This window comes from Rattus norvegicus, chromosome 14 (genome assembly GCF_036323735.1).
Source record: "Rattus norvegicus strain BN/NHsdMcwi chromosome 14, GRCr8, whole genome shotgun sequence".
NCBI lineage: Eukaryota > Metazoa > Chordata > Mammalia > Rodentia > Muridae > Rattus > Rattus norvegicus.
In genome coordinates this window covers 9,200,768-9,222,519 of record NC_086032.1, presented here as the reverse complement: position 1 = coordinate 9,222,519, position 21,752 = coordinate 9,200,768, and the positions used below count along the sequence as shown (strand labels likewise).

At 46.6% G+C, this 21,752-nt stretch overlaps 1 protein-coding gene and 1 pseudogene across 1 annotated transcript in view; both read right to left on the bottom strand.

Annotated features, from left to right (window-relative positions):
- The window catches only part of Hpse (heparanase), a 40,407-nt gene extending 18,858 nt beyond the window's left edge, over positions 1–21,549 (bottom strand). The window contains 3 exon segments of the mRNA NM_022605.1: positions 9,998–10,123; positions 12,978–13,123; positions 21,279–21,549. Coding sequence (NP_072127.1) covers positions 9,998–10,123; positions 12,978–13,123; positions 21,279–21,484 — 478 coding nt within the window. The 5' untranslated portion in view covers positions 21,485–21,549.
- Ppid-ps10 (peptidylprolyl isomerase D, pseudogene 10) lies at positions 18–8,094 on the bottom strand (annotated as a pseudogene).
- Positions 21,550–21,752: the final 203 nt, after the last annotated feature.

The following is a 21,752-nucleotide window of genomic DNA, read 5'->3' as shown; positions in this document are numbered from 1 at the left end:
GACAAATGGTGGCATTTAGTGACGTTGGCGCCACAGTGAAGACTTCCTCCCAGCTTGCTCTTCACGAGTTTTCTTTATATTGTTCAGTCGAAGGAACCCTATTCCTAATAAATGACTGTCGCTATGCCTAGGCGGTGACACAACTAGACAAGCAATAAAGCAAAGGGAAGCCTGAGCTGGGGTTGGAGCTTGGATGGTAGCGTAGTTGGCTAATGTGTGGGAAGCTGAGGATTCCATTCAGGTCTCAGACCCACTGTCCAGACGAGGATGACCTTTCACTTTTTTTTCTTTTGTATTTCATAACATTTGATTAAGAAGGAACCTATGTCAGCACCTCTATGTAAACAATGATCAAAGGACACATCAGGGATCATGTAGACAGTAATATACATTGTATATACATTGTATAGTATACAATATACATTGTCTTTTATATAATCAATGTAACATATAATAGTTAAGGAAACTTTAATCTTTATTAAGCAAACATCTTTGCATACACTGCCTCTCTCTCTCTCTCTCTCTCTCTCTCTCTCTCTCTCTCTTTACACTGCCTCTCTTTATCTTTCTGTGCCTTTATCATTTGTTTGGCTTTAAGCAATTCTGCTGGGATAGCTTTATCTCCTGGGCTACCCCATGCACCTTAAGATTAGCCAATGCTTGATCATATTCTGTTAATCCTGCATCCTTGTGCTTTCCGTACAGTGCTTTAGTATTTGAAGGGTCCACTTCAAGAGCCTCCAAGCAACTGTCAATTACCCTCTGCCAATCTGACATCCTCAACTGACAAGCACCAATATTCAGCCGCACACAACTTAAGGCTACAGGCTGCAGTCTGGACAGCTCTGCTTTCTCAATAACAGCCTTTGAATATCCACGTACCTTAAAACCTTCGCATATTTTTTAATGGCCATCTCCCAGTTCTGAGACTTGAAAAAAGTATTTCCAATTTTTTTAAGTCTTCAGATATTAATAAAATTTTATCTACATCTTCTAAGTCTATATCTGCATCCTCAGGGAAATCTGGATGACTGTCCCCAGAGCCGTCTTTGGGGAATATTCCCCAGTCATCCCCTTCTTTCAATTCTCCACATTCTGCAATAACAGAGTTTGGCAGATTCTTCACCATTCACTTATCCATTTTCAAGCATCCTTGCCACACCTAGCCCTTTTATTACTTGACCAAATACCACATGTTTCCCATCCACATGAGGAGTTGGACCTGTTGTGATGAAGAACTGAGAACCATTTGTATTGGGACCTGCACTTGCTATGCTCGGCAAACCCTCCCGGTCCTGCTTATAATGAAAATTCTCATCTTCAAATTTTTCACCATAAATACTTTCTCCACCTGTCCCAATCCGATTTGAGAAGGCTCCAGCCTGAATCATGAATTTCTTAATAGTTCAGTGGAAAGGGAATCCTTTAAAATGGAGAGGTTTCCTGTTGGGGGTCCGTGCCTTTTTCTCCTGTATGCAATGCACGAAAATTTTCTGCAGTTTTAGGAACAATATCTACAAACAATTCTAAAATAATTCGTCCAACCCGCTCCCTGCCGATGTCCACGTCAAAGAGGACTCTCAGGTTCTTGGAATTGGAGGGCTTGGCTTCTGGGAATGGGTGGGACATCTTTACCGCAGGCGCTGGAAGGCGGGACACAAGTGCCTCATGCACGACAGGGGCTCAGACTCTACTGCACCTCTAAGTTATGGCCTTTCATGGCCACAGGGGCTCAAACTCAAACTGCACCTCTACATTTTGGCCTTTCACTTCTCATTCTTCTGCCTCCATTTCCTAAGCCTTGGCGACTGTAGCTTTCTACTTAGAATTTGAGAGGGTCAACCACACAATTTTAGGTTTTCACACTTTCATTTTTATCTTATGTATATGGATGATCACTCACACATGCCTGCATGCATGTCTGTGTTCCTCCACGTGTATGTATGCATGTCTGTGTTCCTCCACATGTATGTATGCACGTCTGTGTTTCTCCACATACCTGCATGCATGTCTGTGTTCCTCCACATGCCTGCATGCATGTCTGTGTTCCTCCATGTGTATGTAGACCTTCAGAGGCCAGAAAAGGATGTCAGATTTCCTGGTACTGGAGTTACAGATGTTGTGAGCTGGTGCTAGGGATTGAGCCCAGGTCCTCTGGAAGAGCAGCCATGGAGACATCTCTCGGTCCTCAACAACACAATTTTAAGTGTGCTCTTTGAACTGAGTCTAATACATGTAATAAGTCTCTATATGGTTTTCATATAAATTCTCAAATCATTTATTCAGCAGAAATTCACTCAAGAACCCTTCTAGTTTAAAAACACACACACACACACACACACACACACACACACACACACACACACCCCTCCCTCTATCTGATAAACGTCCACATTTTCTCCTTTGCTTTCTTTGGCTTCTAAGTCTTTGGCCTGAATCACCTTTGTAATCACAACAATGCAGTCTCAGACTCAACGCAGAGTCCGGGCAGCCTTAGGTGTAAGGGTTGGTCTGCTGCTGATATGTATTCAAATGCTATATACTGGACCCTAAGATCTGGTTGCTCCAAGATGAGGAGATCCTCACATATACCAGCCTTTTGTTGTGTAAACCTGTGCCCCAAGTTATCCCTGATTGGTTAATAAAGATGCCTGCATCCTGGGCTGAGCAGGAGAGGGGGCGGAGCAAAGGCTCCAGGGCTATGGGGTCCTGGGCAGAGACCAGGAGGAGGAAAGAGGAAGAAGTCACCATGGGGTAGGTAGACCCTAAGCACGTGACAATGAGGGCAGGTCTTTTCAAGTAGGAGTGGCCCAGGGGGAACATGGTAAGTGATATCCAGAGGTTACTGACAGGGAGTAGACAAAATGGCACAGAGGGTGGAGATCTGCCCTGCTCTGATGTTTTAAGGTTTATTAGGTTTTGTGTCTTTTACTTGGGAAGTATATGGTCTAAGTGCGGTAAAAACTCCCACGATAATATTTACTACAACACTTAGGTGTCGAGATATTTGCTGTCACCTACTTCCACAGCACAGTGGCCAGCCAGCAAGGAGCGATATGCACTGGGATTTGAGAAACCACCTGAGGCTTAAAGCCTTCATCTGGGACAGCCTTGAGCTCACCCCGAACCCCCACACTCACTTTGCTCTGTAGCACAAGTGCTTTTTGCCTCCACACTGGGATTGTGTCGGTTCTTCCTCAGCAGTCATTCGTAATCCATGCAGACCCAAAGATCAAGTCCAGGGACCTACACTTAGCGACAGAGCCCACTGCAAACCAGCTCAGCTGCCCAGCCACGCCCACGATCGCTTGCATATTGCAAGGCTGACATGGGAAGTGGGTCAGGGATTGTCAACCCGAGTCACCGGTTCATCCCTGCCAATTACGGATGAGAGAAGGAGCAGGGTGTTTACCCTTCAGGGCACAGCTGTGGATTTACTGCCCCAAACGAGGACCAGACACATCTACTCCAAAGAGCAAGGCCGAGAGACATGCTCAGTGGCATAAACTGGGGTCCTAGGACTTGGAAGTCTAAGGCAGAAGAATCAAGCGTTTGGGGCTAGCCTGGGCTACAAAGTCTCCACCATCCTGGCCAGGATTAAATAAAGCTTACTTTAGTTAGATAACTGTGGAGTTGGCCTTTCTCCTAACAGTACATCTCCTGACAACATGATAAACACTAATATCTCCTAGGACCAAGGTACTATACTTCTGAGTTCAAATATATTCTTAAAAGTAAAAATAAGGGGCCGGTGATGTGGCACAGTAAGTAAAGGTTTGGTTCTCTAGGATCCATATTGTGGAATTAGATAACCAACGTCCACCAGTTGTCCTCTGCCCTCCACACACGATACACACACACACACACACACACACACACACACACCCAGACACACACGTGCACACACACATGACACGACACATACACACAGACACACACACACAGACACACACACACAGACACACACACATACAGACACAGACACACACGCGCACACACACATCATACACAGACACACATCACACACAGACATACACACATCACACAGACACACATGTACACACACAGGACACAGACACACACACACACACACACATGCATGCACACACGCACACACACACAATGAGAAAGCAGAGAGATCTTTGGGATGAATATAAACCAGGTGACACATTAAAGAAATAGAACCAACCTTTCCTTTCAGTTACAACATAGATCAGCAGACAGACATTCGGCATAGGACTGCACTTGAGGGGGACAGAGGCAGAGAGGAGAAAGGTAGGAAAAGGAAGCTGAGGCTAGCTCATCAAATCTAATCAGCCTAACAAGGCAGCTCCTTCCTTCTTTCTGCCCAAACAGGCCTTTTTTGTTTGTTTTTATGTCCTCTACTTAAGCCTGTGGGTTTCCACCCCCTTGCAGTCCACTGACCCTTTCACAGGGGTCACCTAAGACCATCAGGAAACATAGGTATTTACATTACGATTCATAACAGTAGTAAAATTACTTATGAAGGAGCAATAAAAGTAATTTTACGGTTAGGGTCCACCAGAGCATGAGGAACTGTATTAATGGGTCGCAGCATTAGGAAGGTTGAGAGTCATAAGCAGGTCTGACAGGACCTGCACCGGGAAACTTACCTATATTTTCTAGGATGCCTGTCCTGTCCTGTCCTGTCCTGTCCTGTCCTGTTCTATTTCATTCTATTTTATTTGTGTACATTTTAGCATCACCAACACAGCGTCTCGACGGTACCAAGCCATGGAAATGGAAATCATTTATTACCTAATACCATGTGGTCAGCCTCCTCACTTAACCTACACAATGATCTCTTACAAGTAAGAGCTTACACTGTGGATTTCTAGCACTTCTGTCATTCCTGTAGAGGGATCAGAGACGGCCCTGCTTCATGCCAAATTTAACTCAATAAGTCAGGCTTACCAACATATCTGGGTAGCTTGACTCCACTTAAGAAGGCCAGAGTTAGAGCTGGAGAGACGGCTCAGCATTTAAGAACAATGGCTGATTTTCCAGAGGACCCAGGCTCTAGTCCCAGCTCCCAGAAAGCACCTCATACCTGCCTCTAATTCCGGTTCCAGGGCACCCGTCGCCCTCTTCTGGCCTCCGTAGGTACTGCATGCATATTGTGTGCACATGCAAGCAGAATACCATTTTGTGTAATGCAGAAATATATAAATAAATAACGCCAGAGTTTAGGGAACTGTATTACTCATCAGCACACAATTCACCTTTGGTTTCTTCTTCCTCTTTTGTTTTGTTTTGTTTTGTTTTTGTTTTTGTTTTTTTTTCAAGACAGGGTTTCTCCGTGTAGCCCTGGCTGCCTTGGAACTTGCTCTGTAGACAATGCTGGCTTGCAATTCGGAGATCCTCTGCCTCCCAAGTGCTGGGATTAGAGGTGTAAGCCACCCCAGCCTGGCTCATTTTGGGTTTCTTACCTATCACGTTTTCATGTCCTTTATATATAAAAATACATAGCATGTAATAAACATTGGTCTGATATACTGGAATCCAGATGGCATGCAGCAAATTAGTCTCTGTGCCAGATAAACATGGCTAGGAGTGGTTTGGTTTCATACCATTGCAATAAAACGTGAAATCTATAATGAAGTCTGTCATGACCGACAGTTATATTTATACTGTACCACAGTCTATTTAGAATGCAGTAGTATTAAGTCTAACATACACACACACACCACACACACACACACACACACACACACCTTAATTTAAAAGGATCGGGGGACTGGAGAGATCACTCAGTGGTTAAGGGCAATGACTGTTCTTCCAGAGGACCAGGGTTCAATTCCCAGCACCTACATAGCAGCTCAGATCTGTCTCTAACTCCAGTTCCATCGGATTTGACCCCCTCGTACAGACATACATGCAGGCAAAACACCAATCTACACAAAATAAATAGATCTGCTGGGCAGTGGTGGTGCACACTTTTAATCCTGGCACTTGGGAAGCAAAGTCAGGCAAATCCATGAATCAACCTGGTCGAGAGAGAGAGAGAGAGAGAGAGAGAGAGAGAGAGAGAGAGAGAGAGAGAGAGAGAGAGAGTTCCAGAACAGCCAGGGCTACACAGAAAAACTGTGTCTCTAAGAACAAAACAAAACAAACTGATCTTTCAAAAACCAAAAACCTTTTACTGCTATAACTAATCATTGTCTGCACCTCCTTGTAACATTTGACTGGCCACAGAGGGTCTTGATTTGGGCAGCTGTTACCGGACAGGGGTTGTGATTATTGAAGGCCGAGAGATTTAAGGCAATTTCTTAAGACAGGAATGAAGTTTGTCTTAGCAACTGGTGAGCTCTCAGTGCCACGTGATGCCGTTTGACAGCCTCTCACCTAGAGACACAGCTTCTGCAAAGCGAGCCAAACCCTCGGCTCCTGCGCTGTTTCTTGTCAGCTCTGTGACATTCTAAGTGTGACCCTGGGGCTTCTCTGTGCTCACAGCATCTCCCCTAGGAATCGATCCCATCTCAGGAAATCTTGTCTTCGCTCATCGCTAAACAGTAACTCCTCAGCTGTGGCAAGTCTCGCTGTGAAAGTGAAAACAGGACGCCTTTTCTTTCTATTTTCAGTTACAGTCTGCAGTTACTTCCTCCACTGAATGTTGTGAATCCCCTCAAATCTACCTTGAGGGTCGGAATGAACTCCGTCCAAACTCTCGAGTCAACTCGTGTTCCACATGCTTCTATGAAATCACGAGTGGCGCCAGCGGTTCGTAGCGTGGTGCTTGTGGAACAGGCATGAAGACTGCGTGGGTGACCTGGTGTGCAGTAAGTTTTTGAAAGCGATCCCCGTCCCCCGCCCCCATCAGTAGGTCTCAATGGCAGACCTGAATAATACAGCTGGGGACTTTAAGTTGAAGCCACTGCTCACTGAGTCGTCTGTTACCTCAAGAAAGCCAGCTGCCCTCTGAGGGTTTGAAGCCAGCCTTGACTTCTCCCCAGCTATGAAAGTCCTGGATGGCATCATCTAGGATAAGGCTGCTTTGCCTATGCTGATGTTAGCACAGCTCTCCTCACCAAACATCTTAGCCAGACCTTCTGGATAATTGGCAGCAGCTACATCATGCTCTGCCCTGAGGTGCCCTGAGGTACCCCGAGGTACTCTGAGCCCCTTTGACCTCTTCTGCAGCACACTTCTCTCCCCTTCACAGACTGAGGAGAGCTAGGGTTTGCTCTACATTAGGCTTTGGGCGAAGGGACTGTGGTGGTTTAATTTTCCATACCGATCCCTAAAGCTCCCTCCTTATGGATAATGGTGTTTTGCTTTCTGGGCAACCGTGTCCTCACTGGAGTAGAACTTTCTGTTTCCTTAAGCAACTTTCCCCTTGCAGTCAGAGCGTGGCTAATTATTTGGTGAAGAGGTCGAGTGTTCTGTCTACCTCAGCTTTCGAAAGCCGTCCTCGATGTTTAGCTTTGGACTTAGAATGAGAGGCATCTGACTCTTGTTTTTTTTCTGCTTGAGTAATCAGAGGCCACTGTGAGCTATGACTCAGCCGAACTGCACTGTGTTTGTGTCCTAGGGAATAGGAGGGCAAGAAAGGAGGGGCAGGAAATAATAAGTGGACGGGATAGTCAGCACACAGACAGACAGACAGACAGACACACACACACACACACACACACACGCACACACGCACACATACTTATCAATTAAGTTCATTGTCTTTTTTGGATGTGGCTTGTGGTCCCTCAAAACAATTTCGACGAGAACATTAAAGGTTGCTGGGTATGGTGGAGAACGCCTTTGGTCTCAGCCCTTGGGCGGCAAAGGCAGGAGGATCTCTCTGACTTCGAGTCCAGCCTCGTCCACCTAGTCAGCGCCAGTTCAGGACTACACAGAGAGACCCCGACTCAAAACACATGAATGAACAAACAAAAGGAATCAGGCCATGGCAGCCCACACTGCCATCTCAGCAGAACCCAGGCAATGTCATCCGACATCAAGGTTCGGATGAGAACACTTCATAGTGAATGAAGAATGCCTCTTTTCACTTGCTTTAAAGCCGTGGAGGGCAATGCCATCCTACACTCCCTGAATGGCTAAGCCAAAAAAAAAAAAAAAAAAAAAAAAAAAAGACAATCAGTGCTGGTGAGGATTTGAGGAAAGGGGACACATAAGTCCCACAGCAGGTGACACTGCAATCGGGCACAGCAATCATGAAAAGAGTAGGGCGGCGCTTCAGAATAAAAACCAGAGTACCGGGGTTGGGGATTTAGCTCAGTGGTAGAGCGCTTGCCTAGGAAGCACAAGGCCCTGGGTTCGGTCCCCAGCTCCAAAAAAAAAAAAAAAAAAAAAAACCAGAGTACCACATGATCCAACTGTATGGCTCTTGGGCTTCTGTTGGAAGAACTCTATGTCCTACTATAGATATTTGGCTCAGTCAAATTCGTTGCTGCTCTCCTCTCAACAGCCAGGAAAAGGAAATAGCTCAGATGTCAATCAACTGAAGAGTATAATAAAAATGTGCTACATTTACACAATGGGAAATTATTTAGCTGTTAAAAATGAAGTTAGGAGGGCTGGAGAGATGGCTCAGAGGTTAAGAGCACTGACTGCTCTTCCAGAGGACCTGAGTTCAATTCCCAGCACCCGCATGGTGGCTCACAACCATCTGTGATGGGATCTGATGCCCTCTTCTGGTGTGTCTGAAGGCAGTTACAGTGCACTTATATATAATGAATAAATAAATCTTTAACAAAAATGAAGTTATGAGCCAGGCAGTGGTGGTACACACCTTCAATCCCAGCACTCGGGAAGCAGAGGCAGCCGGATCTCTGAGTTCAAGGCCAGCCTGGTCTACAGAATGAGTTCCAGGAGAGCCAAGGCTAATAGAGTAACCGTGTCTCGAAAAATGGAGAAAAATGGTGAAATTATGAAATGTGTAGGTAAATGGATGTCACTGGAAGGGATCATTCTGGATGAGGTAACCCAGACACAGTAAGACAAATGTTTCACGTTTTCTCTCATTTCTGGATTTTAGCTTTGTCTCCTTCTTCATTGAGAACATCCATAGGGATCAAAAACTTCGTAAGAAGTTGGTTTCTGAATCCTACTCTGGTGGGCTGCCAAAGTCAGAAGTCAAGGGGAAGCCGTGCGAGCTTTGGGCTCGGGGTGGGGTCTTCCACAGATTCTTCTCTATTTCTCGATGCCGGTTATTGAAGCCAGAGTCTCATGCATGCTCAGAACATGCTCTACCATAGAGCTTCATGCCAGCCTATGTCATCAACTCTGTATGTGTACATGTACGTTCACATGTGTGTTCATGCGTGCAGGTGTGTGTGTGTGTGTGTGTGTGTGTGTGTGTGTTTTTGCACATGTATGGAGGCCAGAGGTTGACATTGGGTATTTCTGTCTTTCACCCACTTTGAGTTTTTTTTTTAAAAAGATTACTCTCATCTGTTATTCAAATTACAGCAAATAACTTTTAGAAAATGACTTATTCTGTGTGTACAGGTACACTCCATGGGCTTCTGGTGCACGAGGGGAAAAGAGGATGCTAGATTCCCGGGAACTGGAGTTACAGGTTGTTGGGAGTCCCTCCAGTTCTCTTGAAGAGTAGCCAGCGCTTTTTTTTTTTTTTTTTCTGGACCGAACCCAGGACCTTGCACGTGCTAGGCAAGCGCTCTACCGCTGAGCTAAATCCCCAACCCAGTAGCCAGCGCTCTTAGCTGTGCCAGTCCCCCACCTTAGTTTTTTGAATTTGAAACTTACGAATCAACTAGAGTGCTCGCTGAGGGGACCTACCTGTCCCAGCACTGGAGTAACTCACAGAGAAACCACCCCGAGTTTTTCTGTGAACGCTGGGGACCCTCACGCTTGTGTGGCAGGCACCTCACCCATTCCCCAGACTCTCATTAGCCCTCCACAGTGTTTGAATACGGTGGAGTAGCAATATACATTCCTGTGGCAGGCATCGCATCCCGGTGCAGCCCCTCTGAGCACCTGCAGGCCCTGCAGCTCTTACGTGAGTAGGTGCTGTTCTTGAATTCTCTTTGGTACTGTTCTCGGAGCAGCAGCAGCTCCTGGAAGGGCCACTCCATCTGGAGTTTCCTCAACACGTCAGCAGAGACCCGCTCAGACCCGCAAATATCTGGAGGAAGAAGAGAGAACTCAGGGACGCCATTTTCACAGTGACAAGGTTGAAACCCAACCTGGATATTTAGTCAACCATTCTGTGGCCACTATCACCGGTACTTATGTTTCTGGTTATTAAATATAAGATCAGAGAAACATATATTGTTACACGGACCACATTTATTGGCTAACTAATGACTACCAAGAAAACAACCAAAGGGCAGCAACCTAAGAAACATTGGGTGTCCATTGACACAGAGCACTGGACACGGGTTCGACCCCGATATCCCCTCCCCAGCTTGAACTGATCAGAGATTCGGATGTGGAGGTCAGAGTTCAGCTCAAAAGCGAAATTTCATTTCTCATATGCAGCTGGCCATTGGGGAATACACTTGTCATCTCAGCGTGGCTCCACGGGCGGTGGCAGGAGGATTGGCATAAGTCTGAGGCTAGCTCTGACTAAGTAGCCAGACCCTGTCTTAAAGACAAAAGAGAACACCCGACCAGCTTCCCTCCATGAAATTTCACAAGACTTTCAGATCAAGCAATTCCTGGCCAAGAAACAAAAGCAAAACTCTTGTGTTCCTCAGTGGATTCGGAGGAAAACTGAGAGCGAAATCAGACACAACTGCAAGAGAGGACACTGGGGGAGCACGGGGCTGGGTCTGTAAGGAGCCACACAATGGGAAAACCAAGGCTTTATACAGAATCGTGGTCGCCTAACAATCCTACCAGATGAAGCTCAGTATTTTTTTTTAATTTATTTATTTTATGTATACGAGTACACTGTAGCTGTCTTCAGACACACCAGAAGAGGGCATCGGATCCCATTACAGATGGTTGTGAGCCACCATGTGGTTGCTGGGAAATGAACTCAGGCCCCAGAAGAGCAGTCAGTGCTCTTAACTGCTGAGCCATCTCTCCAGCCCCAGAGTTCAACATTTTTAACCTGGAGACTTGATCATGTTTAAATTGGGGGGTATGGTTTGTCCAGGAATAAAATGTAGTACCTTTCATAAAACAAACCACAAACAAACAAACAAACAGAAAACCAGAAAAGGTTGGAGAGATGTCTCAGCAGTTAAGAGCACCACTGGGTTCAAATCCCAGGACCCTCTTAATGGCTCACAAGTGTCTGTAACTCCATTCCAGAGTATCGAACCCTTCTCTGACTCCTCAGGCACCAGGTATACACGTGGTGAACATACATACATGCAGGCAAAGTGTACATACACATAAAAAAAATAAAAACACACAGAAAGCTGCTATTTTGCCTTGTAGTGACTTCCTCTTACAGCTAAAGGACCCAACTTGGCAAATTACTGACTGTTCCGCCTTGAAGGCTGGCCCTATCCAAACTTCTGGAGCCATCCCAACTCTCCTCCCAGGAAACCTGCATGGCCTTATCACAAGACAGCAGGGGTGCCAGAGCTGCTGGCAGAACCAGTGATCAGCTGATGACTTCCTTCCTGGGACTTCCTACCCTGTGACTGGCTGACACAGTCCCTTTTCTACCCCAGTGCTCACAAAGGACTCTCAGGGGAGCTTTGGGGGTCCCAGGGAGCCTCCTCATCGGCCCGGGATAAGGAAATCGAGATGCAAAAACTGGCTTCCCATCTAAACTTAAATGATGACCGCGCCATCAAAGCCAAATATCCAGAAAAGAAAACCAGGAATGCTTATGGCTGGTGGGCAAGGGCTGAGCAAACACCTGAAACTTACTGTTTTTTTGTATGAAAATTCTCAAGAAACCACTAACTTTTTTTTTTAAGATTTATTTATTCATTTGATGTATATGAGTACACTGTCGCTGTCTTCAGACACACCAGAAGAGGGCATCAGATCCCATTACAGATGGTTGTGAGCCACCATGTGGTTGCTGGGATTGAACTCAGGAACTCTGGAAGAGCAGTCAGTGCTCTTAACTGCTGAGCCACCTCTCCAGCCCCAGAAACTTATTATTAAAGGAGGCCCTCACACCTTCTTTCTGCCTTTTTGTAATTACCACTCTTCAGTTTGAGACCAACGGCTGACTGACTGAATACTTCCTCACTGGAGAGAGTAAGCTGAAAGGAATCTGTCAGACATGAGCTGGTTGAATGCAGCTCACTACTGTAGACAAAATGCATAGCTCTTAAGGTGTGAAGAAGCATATAAAATGTCTTGGAACTGTCCAGACGTCTGGTGTCTCACATCATGGACAAATTCTCATGGTCAGCAAGGGCAGGTTCTCAGACCAGGTCCACACACATTCATATCAGAACCATCTGATAGGCCTGGTAAACACAGAATCTAAGGTTGGATCCCTGAGACCCCATCACTCAGACTTCCCCGGGGAACAGGACAGTGGGCAGAATTGAGAACCAATGCCCAGTAAAGCGAATCTTGAAAGTTCTCCTCCATGTTTCTTTGTTCAGCTTTTCTTCCATTCTCCTCACATAATCGTGTGTTTCTGTCTATTGCTACATTGTTACCTATAAATACTCTCTAGTCTAACTGTTTCTACCCATGCGTTCTCTCCAAACTGCTATTTTCCAGCTACAACCACTGTTTGTTCATAACCCCAGTTATGCCCAGCACATTCTATGTGGGATGCTCTATAGTCAAGAAGTCATCAGAGGAGGGATGCCGTCCACTGACTCGTCTGTCCCCTGGGGTTCTCTACTTGTCTAAGGGTCAGGTCTGAGCAGTAACGCTTTTCACTAAGCAGTCTCATGACCGATGGAGGCTAACTAAAACATAAATTCTTTTTAAAGGTTTTTTTTTTCTTTCTTTTTTTCGGAGCTGGGGATCGAACCCAGGGCCTTGAGCTTGCTAGGCAAGCGCTCTACCACTGAGCTAAATCCCCAATCCCCTTTTTAAAGTTTTACCATTGTTGTCTTGAGATTGCCAGTAACTTCTTTCTTCAGAGGTGGGTTCCTTGTTGGGATCAAAAATAAGGAAGTCAGTCTTGGTGCCGCCAAATCTCAAGTACGCAGGAGATAAGCCTCTAGCCAGGGCTCGAAGCCGTGGAGAGCTGTGACAAGAAAGCATAATAAGAATTAATATTATTTTAAGTTTTTTTGAGACATCTTAATATGTAGCCCATGCTTGCCTCCAACTTGTGGTCTCTCTGCCACTGTGCCCGGAAGGCTAGGCTTATAGATGTGCAACATTGTTGCGACTTGTAATTGTTATTTTCTCAGAGAGCTAAACATTTAGTTAACATTTCAGTTAAACATTTTCATTTCCTTGTCTCTTGGTGGACCTACTCCTTAACTCCTAGCTGCTATCTGCCTCTAAGGGACAAGGAGAGGTGACACAGAAATAAAGATCTAGTGATTAGCCAGATTAGAAGTGTCAGGGTGAGTTTGGGGGCAGTGCCTGGGAAGACCGTATGGTCATTTGCTGAGATGAGGAACAGGCCATAGGTTGGAAAGTCGGGAGGAAGAAAGCGGCAGGAGGATCTGTAGAAACTGAGATGCCAATTGTGGTGGCTGATCTTTCAGTGTCACCTCGCCTGTGTTTCTAATCACCTTGGAGATGCACCTCTGGGTATGCCTACGAGTGAATTTCCAGACAAGTTTAACAGAGAAGGTACGATCTACCCTAAATTTTGGTGACACCACCTCATGGGCTGGAGTCCCAGACTGAATAAAAAGGAGAAATTGAACGGTGTCTCTCTGCTCTCCATGCAGATGCCACGTGACCAGCGGCCTGCAGCTCCCGCCACCGTGACGTCCCTGGCATGATGAACAATATGTTGAACCAAACCTTTCCACCCTTAAGCTGCTCTTGCCAGACATTCTGTGACTGAAGTTGGCAAAACTAATACAGAAACGGGCACCAAACCCACAGGTCCGAAGGCCATACGTGACTGGAACTCAAGAAATGCACGTAGGCTGGGGATAATTCCTGTAGACTCCTCGCTATAGTCAAGGTTCAGTCACACCAGACTGCAAACTTGATATCTTCTAGGAACTCCACAGCCACTACACTTGGCAGGGACCCAGGTAGCTACCTCAGCCCTCATTTCCCCCTATTCTAATCTTTCTAGGGTACCCCTCGTCCTGCCACTGTACCCACATCACTCCCACTCCGAAGCCATCAAGGCCAACCATCCCTGCCTCTTCCCTCCTTCCGCGGAGCCAGATGTCAGTCCCTACTTAAAAGAGCTCCCAAGTCAGTCCCTTTCCCCATTCACAGCCTACCACCCACTCCAACCCTCTTCCCGCATCTGGGACTGCTCAGAGTATGAACCCAGAGTCGCAACCAGAGCTTCAGATCTGGGACCAGTTAGAGTTCGAACACAGAAACCTGGAGTGGCCTCAGACTGAAAACCAAGTACCATTCCGCTGGTTTCACTGGAGTAATAGCGACCAAAGAACTGAACACCCACTCAGCCAAGGTGAGATGAGATATCTATACAAAGAAGCATGTCAATTCTCCAGATGCCTAGGTCCCGGAGCAAAACCACAAAACCCCAAAACAACACGCCTCCTCCAGAAACCAGCAGTGCACTTTTATGTTCAGCCCTGAGAAAAGCAACTTAGCTGAAGTGTAAAACAAGTATTTCAGTGTAGCAGTTATGAAGGTGTTCAAGAGTCTTACAAAGGGTAGGAAAAATGTCTCAGTGAGGACAGAACATAATCAATCACCCAGCCCATGAACGCCAATACACAGCTCACACGGAAGTCCTCCTCAGCAAGTCACCCTGGCCTTGCACCATCCACTGCCTCTGGCCAGGCACTGGTTCTGGTCCTCCCTTGGCATTTTGACTTTGATGACAGAGATCTGTTTAGGTTTATGTACCTACTATCTGCAAGGTGTGTACCTACTATCTGTAATTGAGACAACGCAACAGACTGGTGTCCTTTGGAACCTAGAAGGCAAGGAGCTGTAGCACCCAATGAAGGCCTGGGTCACATACACACGGACAAAACCCTGGTCCCCTGAGGTATGGACTACAGTGTCATGGTCACTCTCCATCAACCTAGCCTGCTTTATGTCCTGCAGAGGGTTTCCCATGCTCTGAAATCGGCTTCCTCAAGCATCTCACTGGTCTGTCTCAGCTGCTGCCCTTGTACTGGTTCCTGAGGTTAGGGACCTTGCCTGCTCTATCAGATTCTCCTCAGTGCCAGGAGAATGGCACGAGGCAGTGCTTAGCCCATATCCGTTAAGTGAATGAATGAGAAAGGGGCAAGGGAAGGCCAGCCGATGGCTGTCTTTGAAAAGATGACATTAAAACTCACTGCTATGGCCATCACCACAGAAAGCAAGTCACACATCTCAGTCTTGCTACTAAGGATCTTTTGTTTGTCTCCTTTTCTGTAAAGTGTCTTTTGTGGTTTCAGAGTAAGATATTAATACCCTCTGATGGGAAAAAAAAACCAGATTTAACACAGATGCAAAACTTGCCATCAAAACAAAATTGATGAAAGGCTCAGTATTTCAGTCATATGCTGGAAAAAGAAAGGGGAACACCGTCTACCACAGTGTCAAGGAAAGAATAAAGGAACGGGTAAGGCAGCTGCAGCTGTTCTTTTTCCAGAGGAGGCTGTCAAAAAACACACAGACAGACACACAGACAGACACACACAGACACACAGACAGACACACACAGACACACACATACAAACACACACACAGAGGCACATACACATACACATAGACCACACAGATACACACACACACACAGACACACACATACAAACACACACACAGACACACACATACAAACACACACACAGTCACATACACATAGACCACACAGATACACACACACACACACACACACACACACAGGCACATACACATACACATAGACCACACAGATACACACACACACACATAGACACACACACAGACACACACATATAGACACAGACACACACATACAGACACACACGCAAACACTCACACAGACACACCACGCACACAGACACACCACACACACACACACACACACACGGACACACACACAGACACACACATACAGACACATGCACAGACACACATGCAAACACACACACGGACACACGCACATGCGCACATACACACCATACACACACTCACACAGACACACACACATACACACACACATACACATTCACACACACCATACACACACTCACACAGACACACACACATACACATTCACACACACCATACACACACTCACACAGACACACACACATGCACACACACCATACACACACACAGACAGACACACACACTCACACAGACACATACAGACACACACACACGCACACACACCATACACACAGACACACACACACACACACACTCACTAGTCTGCTGGTGTTTTACTTTCAGGGGTTCTCTTTGACACAGAAGCAGAGGCGATATGCGCTAAATGCTATTATATTTCCATTTTCGGACTTAAAGGCCACCCCAGAGATTCCAAAGAGTGTGTGTGCGCAGAAATAGGATTGGACTAAGTATAGGTTGGCATTTCAGAAAGAGCAATGAGGCAGAAGCAGAGGTTATTATCACCGAAGGGTTCAGGTGAGAAATCCAGAAGCTCAAATATGGAGGACGTAGAGGACACGGTGCTCTGGGTGCTGAGGATGTCCTTTTGCTATTACATGAGGGAGCTGAGAAGGTGCAGAGATGTGATCCAAGAGCAGGAAGTTGGAGCTTCGAGTTTCCACAGATGGAAATGATGTTAATAAAGACAAGGAGTCAAGCCGGGGGCATGACATTTGCAGGTTGAAGTGGAGGAGAATGGAGGGCGTGTGCTCAAACCGTCAGGGGGAGAACCGTCAGGGGGAAAAAAGTGCCTTGATTCAGGGTTTGCCGATTTCCGTGGTGTAAATATTCTCACTGTCACTGTTTTCAAGGTATTGATGTGATGCCGTAGAATGTGGCCTTGATAAGAAATGCTCACATTTGACCGAGTGATGCAAACTGGGCCAGCACTGAGTAGCAATTGTCTGAAGGGCCAGGATGGAGAAATTGAGAGATTTGGTTTTGGTTTTTTGGGGGGGGCGGGGGTAAGCTTGATGTCACCTAAGATGACAGTAGGACTTGGGACTGAGAGCACTGCCAGGCCTTAATCAATATGGAGGCTAGGGAAGCAACAAGGGTTGAACAGGAGCTGGAGGGGAACCTTAGGCTGGTGTTAATACAGTCTTTAATACACATCAGTTTCCTCCAGTGCTGTAGGTGGGTTGGAAGGATTTTTTTTCCCACTCAGGTCTCCTGAAATCACAATGACGTGGGTGTTGTTATTATCCTCACTTTATAAATATAGAACCTAAACAAAAAGGAACTGAGCTAACCCAGTGAAGGTAACTGACTGGGGGATTTAAACTACAGCAGCTTGCATCCAAACCGAGGAGCCATTGTCTAGAAGCAGGCACAGGTGTGGAGTATGAGAATGTACAACTTGTACTCCACAGGACACAGGGGAGAGGAGGCTTCCAGGGACTGTCTCGTATTAGCTAGGGCATGGGGGTGAAGGGATACACCATGAAAATGATAGTGGGTCACCAAGCTCGAGGCTCCAGGGAGTGGGGTGAAATGGCTTAGGAGGGAAGGGGATACCAAGAGGTCAGTCAGGGACAGAGCTTCTCAGGGATCAGGCCTGGGGTTGTTCTCAGTTCTTTTGTCTTTCTCTCAGTAATAGACAGGGGACCTGTGGCCCTTTCCAATGTGGGTCTGGTGGTTTGGATGAGAAATGTCCTGTACTGGCTGGTTTTATCAACTTGACAGAAGTTAGAGTCATCAGAGAGGAAGGAGCCTCCGTTGAGAAAATGCTTCCGTGAGATCCAGTTGTAAGGCATTTTCTCAATTAGTCTTCAATGCGGGAGGGCCCAGCCTGTTATGAGTGGCACCATCCCTGAACAGGTGGTCCTGGGTTCTATGAGAAAGCAAGCTGAGCAAGCCCGGGGAAGCAAGCCAGTAAGCAGCATCCCTCCATGGCCTCTGCATCAGCTCCTGCCTCCTGCCCTGTTTGAGTTCCAGTCCTGACTTCCTTTGGTGATGAACAGCAATGTGGAAGTGTAAGCTGAATAAACCCTTTCCTCCCCAACTTGCTTTTTGGTCACAGCATTTCATCACAGCCATAGAAACCCTGGCTAAGACAGGCACACTTATTTGAGCCCATGGCCCCCAGACAGTGGTGTTTGAGGAGGGTTAGTGGATAAGACCTTGCTAGAGGAAGCCGCTAGGGGCAGGCTTTGAGAGCGTCTAGCCTCACCCCACTTCCAGAAGCTCTTAGCTTTGTGTTGACTCCCTGGCCTGGCCATCCACTGCCCTTCCTCCTCACCATTACGGACTCTCTGAAACATAAGCCCAAGAAAAGGGTCTTCCTTACGTTGCCTTTGGTTGTGGTGTTTCATCGCCGTGACAGAAAAGTAACCAGTAAAATGAGTTATAAAAACATGCACTTCATATTGGTAACAAATTCTCCATTCACGGGATGCAGCTGTTAATGACGATATGGGAGCTTAACTATTAAAATTATAATGAAATGGCAAAAAAAAAAAAAGTTTCCTGGAAAAAAAAGAAGCAGATCAGAGTATGAAGCAAGCGAAGGCTGCATTTTTTTTTTTTTGCTTTGTTATTCAATGTCTCTTTTGTCTTGAAGAACTTACGATTTCAACCACTCCTCAACACTGCATTCTGACACATCTGAAACAATGTGTCATCCGAACGAGGAAGCCATGGCCCTGTGTACATGTGTCTTACTTCAGATAGAGGTGCCCTCTAATACAGCAGGCATAGCAGCTAGGCACTTGAAATGTAGTCAGGCTTAACTGAACTGAGAACTGACGAGCGAAAACCACAAGATTTGAGATGCGTCATTCCAGAAAGGGGGGGGGGGGTGGCAGTTCTGTGGCAAAGCAGACTGGTTAGTGTGTAGGACCCTGGACTCAGGCTCGATCACCGCCCAATCTTAGAGTTCACACATTTCTCTTTACTGTTTCTGTTTCCTTTTTGCTATTTTGTTTCTCCAGACGGGGGCCTCACTATGTAGCCTAGGCTAGCCTCGAATGTATGATCCTTTTGTCTCTAAGTGCTAGGATTATAGCTAGTGATCATGATTGGCCTCTCTGGCCTTTGTAAAATGTGTCTACTGAAAAGTTTTCAAATTCCATGTGTGTCTGACAAATGAGCCTCACATCCCAATTCTGCTTCACGTGGTGTCTAGGACTGGGTCTCCTTGGTATTCTGCACTAATCCAGGCTGGGGATATATTTTGACTAATTTCCCCAGGGAAGAGAAATTTAACAGATGTTCCCTTTTCAATTCTAGAGTCTTCTATGATTAACATTTAAATTTTGCGTTTTGTTTGTTCTCTGGTTACAAATGTGAGAGAGACCTGTTTCCATTCATCTAGTGCTTGTAACAACCTTGGACCACCTGAGTCCATTTGATAACACCTCCTGGAGGCACGTCAGAGGCCTGGGCCCCAACTCTCCTATCTGAATGTTAATGGAAGTTGTTGTTTTTTAAAAATCAGTCTATTAATTTGTTTATAGACAACCTTTTTTTTTTTTTAAAGAAACACACTCTGCCCCGGTTCCTTTAAAAATAATAATTGGCTTCTTTTCTTTCTGTATGCCTTTATTTTTGTGATCAGGGTCTGGCTTCAAATACTGCACGACTATTTACTAGCTGATCGACCACGGATGAGTTATTTAATTTCCCACAAATTGATGCCTCCCAGATGCTGGGATTAAAAATGTTCACCATCACAACCAGCCTTTACATTCCTTTTTTTCTTTTTTTTTAAAAGATAAAGTCTGATGTAGCCCAGGCTGGCTTTGCTATGTAGCTGAGGCTAGCCTTGAACTTCTGATCCTTATCCCTTTGGCTCCTGAGTGATAGAATAAGAGGTCATAAGCCACCATGCCTCGTTTTACCAAATGCTGAGGATTGAACCCAGGATTTTGGGTATGCTGGGCAAGAAGAAATCATTAGCTTAAACTTCAAGCTTTGTAGGAAGTGCCTACTACCTCAGCAAGCCATCACAGAAATCTAGTGAGTCAGATTGGAGAAAGCAGGGTGGTTGGACTACCAGAGCCTCAGCCATGGGAATCCGTGAGATCCACAGTGACACCCAATAGTGTGGGCTCGGATATGCCATCGATGTCTAGGCCTTTGACAATGGTGACAGGGAGGGCTGGTGAAGACAGTCACCTGAGTGTGGTGGCCCTCAAGAGACCGAGGCAGGGAGGTGACAAGTTCAAGGCTAGCCTGTACTGATGGTTACCCAATGTCAAAACAGCAAACAGAGGGGTCATCTTTGGAGGCTCCCAGATTTAGATGGCCTATGACTGTGCCCCGAGCCTTTCATCTTGGGGATAGTGTGCACTCATGGGGCAGGAGCCATAGATGTGGTTGGTTCCTGCAGCTGACGAGGCAGCTGGCAGTCTGCACCCTCATCTTGGAGAGACATGCTTTTAAAGAGTTTTTTTATTAGCATATATTAATTATACATAATAATGAGGTTTCATCACGATATTTTCTAAGGTGTATTCAATGTATTTTGATCATATTCTCCCCCATCCTTCCCACTGACCCCTATCACCTTCCCAATTAGACTCAGTCTCTCTCCTCTCTCCAGGTCTCTCTCTCCTCCCTCCACTCCCATTCAATTCAGTCTGGCCTCAAACTTGCTATGCTTCCCCAGTGCTGGATTGCAAGTGTGTACCCACACCCTGGATTACAGGGCCCTGGGGATTGGAACCCAGGTCTTCCTGCTTAGGAGCGAGACACACAGTCAGTCTATTAACTGAATGTATCATGCCCAGCTCAGTAACATTTACATGCTTAAACGGTGGGAGGATGAACAATGGTTCTTCTTCGTTGAGGTTATTTCTACATGACTTTTCTTCCTTCTTTTAAATCAAAACTTCCTAACAGAGTTTAAAGGACATTGGCTTACTGGTCCTACACTGAAGCAAAATTCAAAGGTTCCAGACGGAGTGCTGGGGCTCGTGACAGCCTTGTTTTCGTTTTTGTTTTTGTTTTTTTTTTTCCCCTCCAAATCTCCTCTTAATAACTGAGCCTGGCTGGTGCCCAGGCAACACGCGCTGAGTAAATGAATCAGGAAAAAGCTTTTGAGGGTGAGGGCTCCAGAGAGCAAACACAAAGTTGTTTGAGCAAAGAGAATGGCTGGCCCTCGAGACAAGGGAACAGGACCTGGGGGCTGCACTTACCCCAGGAAGGTGAGGAACCGAGGGTCGGTGGCCAGGCTGGCGTCGATGGTGATGGACAGGAACGAGGGACTCACGCTTTGGAATAGCCTCTTGGTGTAAAACTCCAAGTCCACCACGTCCTTGGTCGGCGCGGTCCCCGCCGGAGTGCCTTGGGTCAGGGCACGGAGCCGCCCCCAGAGCCACAGCAGCAGCAGCGGCCGCAGCATCCTACCTGGCTGGACCGCCAGCGGCCGTGAGAGCTGGGGCAGCCGGCGCGCTGGCTCAAGGTCCCAGCACCCGGTCCTGCTTTGCCTCCGGCGCCAGGGCTCCGTACCCTCCCACAGCGCTCCATCCCTCCCACCCCTCCCCTGCGTCCCTCCCTAGCGCCCTCTTCTCCCCGCCCTCCCCTCCGCGCTCTCTCTCATTTCCGTGCTGGCTTCCCCCTCCGCGGCGGTCACGTCCACTTTTGAAATCATCCACACCCATTCGAAGGGT